Source organism: Frankliniella occidentalis, unplaced genomic scaffold (assembly GCF_000697945.3).
Source record: "Frankliniella occidentalis isolate FOCC.00 unplaced genomic scaffold, Focc_3.1 Scaffold19, whole genome shotgun sequence".
Classification (NCBI taxonomy): Eukaryota; Metazoa; Arthropoda; class Insecta; order Thysanoptera; family Thripidae; genus Frankliniella; species Frankliniella occidentalis.
The window spans coordinates 1,247,738-1,252,698 of record NW_026267149.1 but is presented as its reverse complement, the minus strand read 5'-3'; the positions used below and the strand labels follow the sequence as shown (position 1 = coordinate 1,252,698).

General features: G+C 36.4%; 2 protein-coding genes across 2 annotated transcripts in view; both read right to left on the bottom strand.

The window, feature by feature from the left end:
- LOC113206542 (pyruvate dehydrogenase (acetyl-transferring) kinase, mitochondrial) overlaps positions 1–4,961 on the bottom strand; it is a 25,183-nt gene that overhangs the window by 2,105 nt on the left and 18,117 nt on the right. The window lies entirely within an intron of this gene.
- On the bottom strand, positions 2,223–4,859 carry LOC113206552 (nuclear inhibitor of protein phosphatase 1). Its single transcript, XM_026422669.2, has 6 exons — positions 4,783–4,859; positions 4,343–4,403; positions 4,106–4,259; positions 3,799–4,022; positions 3,495–3,698; positions 2,223–3,409 (listed from the first exon to the last, which is right to left on the bottom strand). Exons 1-6 carry the CDS (start codon positions 4,809–4,811, stop codon positions 3,017–3,019), a joined length of 1,065 nt encoding a protein of 354 aa, XP_026278454.1. The 5' UTR covers positions 4,812–4,859; the 3' UTR covers positions 2,223–3,016.

Below are 4,961 nucleotides of genomic sequence, written 5' to 3'. Positions count from 1 at the left end.
CCTGGTGCCACTGGTGTTGTCACTCTGCCGCAGTGGCATGCAGAGTGCCCACCGGCAAATGAAATTTTGGGCTGAGTAGACTTTAGCAAGTACGCCAGGATGTTTATTGGAGAGCTGTAGCAACAAGTCAATTAAGTGGCTGAGGGAAACGGTCATTCGCATGATCAGGTGCCTAGAAAGGCCTGCTAAGTCTGGTGGTAGGAAACGTGAGGTTTTTGAAATTAAATATGCTGCCAAATAAGGGTGGGAAACAAAAGATGTTCCTCTACTATACCAAGAAAAAGGGATGGCGTATGTATTTGTTGACATTTGTTATTTGTTTATTTGTTATCTTTTAAAAGATCTAAGAACACTGTGTCTGTTGTACAAACGGAGCATCATCTCATTTTCATGAGGATTTCCGTAACAAAGCATAGGGCAGTTTAAAGCGAAATTAGTATCTTGTAATCTTGACAATAATGGAAAGAATGACGTACAATATAGCTTACTAAATCAGCATTGTGGAATTGGCTGTAAATTAGTCAGTACCGCCTCAACAAGCATGATGTGTATGAATATACTTGCCAATCAAACTATTTCATGAACGAAAATGAATAATTTTTCAAGTAGAACTACAACGTGAAAAGTGATCAAATAGTCATACTGTCGCATTTGACTGCGCAGCTGGCATATTTTATTCATCAAATCAATGTCTTCCAAATTGAAAAACTTTCGTTAGAAATAATTTGTTAAATTTTAATATAAGTTTATCACAGAGTATAATTTTGGATCTATATACCATGTATACTTGTAAGCTTTATTCCAAATGTCTTCCAAGGCTTAAAAGCCATTGTTTGTTGCTGAGCAAATAGCGGATCATTTTATGCAGTTACTTGTATGTATTATAATCCTATCACAAATTAGTTGAGTTATTGTACTGTAGTTGTGTGTTATCAATGTGTTGTTTATGACAATATCAATTTGTGCATTTGCATAACTGAGAAAATGTCTTCCAAATGGAATAATATGTGATTTTGTCTTTTATAGATATGTAACAAAAACTAAGTATTACTTAAAAGCATGTAGTTCAGGTGTACCAGAATATTATTTGGTGTTGCTGTTATTTAAACGTGAAGAAAACATCAGTCAATTTCCATGGTTTTGAGGCAAAATGCCTTTTACCAGTATAATATATTTTACAAGTCAGAATTGAAAAATATGTTAGGCCAGTGAGAACCGTTTTTAAATATCTGATTTCTACGAAAGTTTTGTACATCAAAACACTCCACAGCTTTGTGTTACTTCATATGAGTTAAGTAAGTTCTTACTGTGAAAAAGCAATAATGATGGGTATTCCAAATATCGCAGGTTAGTTAATGAAATCTGATTTACTACCCACTCAGAGCAAAGGATTCTTTGCAGTGCAAGCAAGACCCTCATCGCCTATAACAAGAGACTAGTTATATTTTTTCTTTTAGCTTGTGAATTTTATATAGATATTAAAGAATTCATTTACAGTCACTCAAAACTTAAATCTCTAGATGTGTTGAAAATATTCTCAACCACTAAGAACTGACAATTTTTGTGAGATGAATTTTCAAGTTACATAACTTTAGTTCTCTCTATTAATGAGTCAATTTCTGTTAATTAAGAAACCTGACACTGTTCTACTTAACGGCGACAGTTTTCTTTATTTTTCTTTCTGTTTGTCTGTAAGATCAAAATGTCAACTCCACAGGTCAAAGCACCTTATAATATTTTGGGTAAAATTAAGAGTTGGTTATAAAACAAAGCATTTAGGGAATGATGTATATGTTTCTAAATAATCATAGATGAATACTAATTATGGTTAAAATTGTCTTCCAGAGAGCAGACTGCTAACTTGTTCATACAATGTTACGTGATGACCATATCATTTGAAAATATGAGATTCTGCTGCATTTGCTTTAAGAAGATAGTTAGAGAAGCAACTTTCTTGATGGATATTCTTAAATTTAATTGTTTTAATTGTATCTCCTCAAGTGTTCACATGTACTGTATCTAATCACAGCTTATGTCTTCCATTTTAAAAAGATTGTGACTGCAGAACAAATATCAAGTCTTCCATTTACTAAACAAAAAGATTAAAAGTGTAAGAACGAACTGCGGTTTCAGAAACATAAATGTGCTAATAGAATAAAATTGTCAAAAGTAATTTGATTTCTTGTCTCCTATCTTTGTGGGTGAAGTAACACCTACAGATCTCAATTATCATAGAATTTATTTGTACTTTGTACAAACTTTAAGTCCATGTAGGCACATATCACACAACATACTGTACAACACAAAAATAAAATTTGTATGCCACCCATATGTTACAGCTGACAGACAAGAAATGTGCCTGATACACAAAATTATTGGACTAAGTGTAATCTCAGTAAGATTTCAGTCAAGTTACGTTTACCTAGGTCCACAAAAGCACAACACACATTTGACTTGATTACTGTTTTGAACAATTTCGACCAAGACCTTTTTTAACTCACACTTGAAACAGCAAGTCATTAAATGATTCAAAAATAAAACAATATCTGGCTAACAATAGTTCGCCCATTCTATATACAGATAGAAAAAAAACATCATATACACAGAAGTGACTGTTGAGACCACAAGTCTAAAGTAGTTTTAGTGAATTATGAATATCACCAAATTGTTGATACCAAACAATTGTGTGCTCAAAACACAGCGCCAGTACCAAAAAAAGGGACCTTCCCAATCGGCATGTTTCTTGATTAACGCATTAATGAATCTTCTAGAAAATCAGACAATTTACAAGAGACTGCACACATTCGAGGCATGAGCAATAGTTTCAGGAGGTGCATATCCACATTATAAGGTAACAATGTGAAACACATTGAAAAGTCAATGGATGAGGAACAAAGATCACAGTTGATAGTAGTGCGTAGTAGTGACTGGCACCTTGACTTTTCCTCCTAGAAATACATGAATCTTGAATACAGAGTAAAAACACAACAAATAAAATACAGTTATAGAATGAAGGTTAAACCAATAATGCAGGCATTGGTTTCTTTCCCGGCCAAGCTTCTTTTGCATATTTCTTCTTCTTTGGCTCTTGCCCACCTCCTTCTGCTGCCTGAGCAGCAGCAGGACCACTAGGTAGTGATGCTGCACCACTTGCTTCGCTAGTCTCCTGTGACATGTCAACATCAGGTGCAGGGTTCGGCAAGGGAAGACCAAGTCTAGAGGCCATAACTGATGAAAATGGCAGTGCACCATGGCTTGAGTGGTGAGAAGAATGTGACGATGAGTTGGTTTCAGGAGGCAAATCACGGTATAAATGGGACATGACAGATGCTGGTGTTAGATGTTTCATAAGTTGAAGTCGTTCTTCACTAGACATACTTGGAGGTCCCTCCATTCCCGTTTTAAGGCGCTGCAAACAAAAATAGATTTAAAAAATTAAGGTGTTGAGCAGTAACTGTTTGTAGACTATAGACTGAAAAGAGACCAACAGTTACCTTTGTTGGCACAACTGTGGTATGTACAAGATTACGAAATCTTCCAACAGATGGATCCACATCTTCAGGATTGATTATCTCTTCATCTTCATTGAATGATACTCCCTTTTTGCGCCTTTTGCGGCTTGAATTTCTAATTTCATCATCTTGGATTCCAAGCATGGAAATACGTCGGTTGTGAGCTGTGTTAAATTCTGTGAGGTTCTGTAACATTAAGCCATACATAAACAAGGTATAATAAATTTGCCACAAATAAAAAAAGTTTTTGTTGCCAAGTGAATCATGTAGCAATTCTTGCACATACATCCAATTCTGTTTCTGTCTCAGGAAGGCCAAGAAGTCCTCCCTCTCCTTCAACATCTTCCGAGGACCGCTCCAACTCTTCCATTATAGGCCTACTTCCAGTCTGAGGTCTTTCTCTTAATATGTAACGACGTGTTGATGCTCCAAAGTGGAAAATGCTGTCAATTGGTAATTGGGTTGGTTTGTTGGCATCAATACGCATGTTGCCAATAAAAGTTCCATGAGCTGTATAGATAAAACAGAACACAGAACACATAAATTGTATGTTTCTATTGCAAGCATAAGAAGACTGAGAAGCTAGTACTCACTACTGCCAAGATCAACAAGGAATGCTCTTTGCAAATGTTTATGGTAAACAAATGCGGAATGAACTCTTGAACATGACGCATGATCGATAACAAAATCATTCATTTGTGGATTCCGTCCAAATAAATAACATTTCTTTTCATCTATCATCAATTTCTAGAGTCGACAGAAAACGGCAAATGTTAACAAAGTACCACACACAGCTAGTGGCAGAAGAGATATTGGACATCAGGCCTTACTTGAACTAGTTTGTCCACCTTCAAGACATCTAAATGAAGACCTACAGGAGGTTTGCCTGCCCTGCAACACAAAAGCAAAACAACTGCAAGATTGAAGTCATGGGTGAAGAAAAATTACTTTTTTTGGTGCCTATGAGGGATTGTTAGATCCATAATAAAGGGACTGGCAAATAAACGTTATATTTCAAGTCATGACAGTACACTAAATTGATCTGAACTCTAAATTTTAGGGAAAGAGATGATGTTAAAGCATGTAAACAATGCTTCTGCTAAAGACATAACCTTGCACTAACCGGCATACTAGGTTTTCAGTACGGTACGAAGATAAGACTGAAGCAAATTTAGTCAACGTAAATAAAAAATAACAAAAGAATACAGTTTGTGCAAATTTTCCAACACTCAATAGACATAAAACCTTTGAAAAATATATTTTCTCTTACCAGTTGGGCACCTCGTAGTGGTTCGCCATCTTTAGTACCGACTGTTGGAGGAGCGAGGGGAGGGGGGAGAGGGGGATTAGGAAAGGGAGGGCAGTGGGAGGGCGCTGCGAACGCTGTCAGGAACGCACGCGGGGAAGTTCAAACACGTGCGCGGTGCGGACTATTCGGATCAGGTCGGA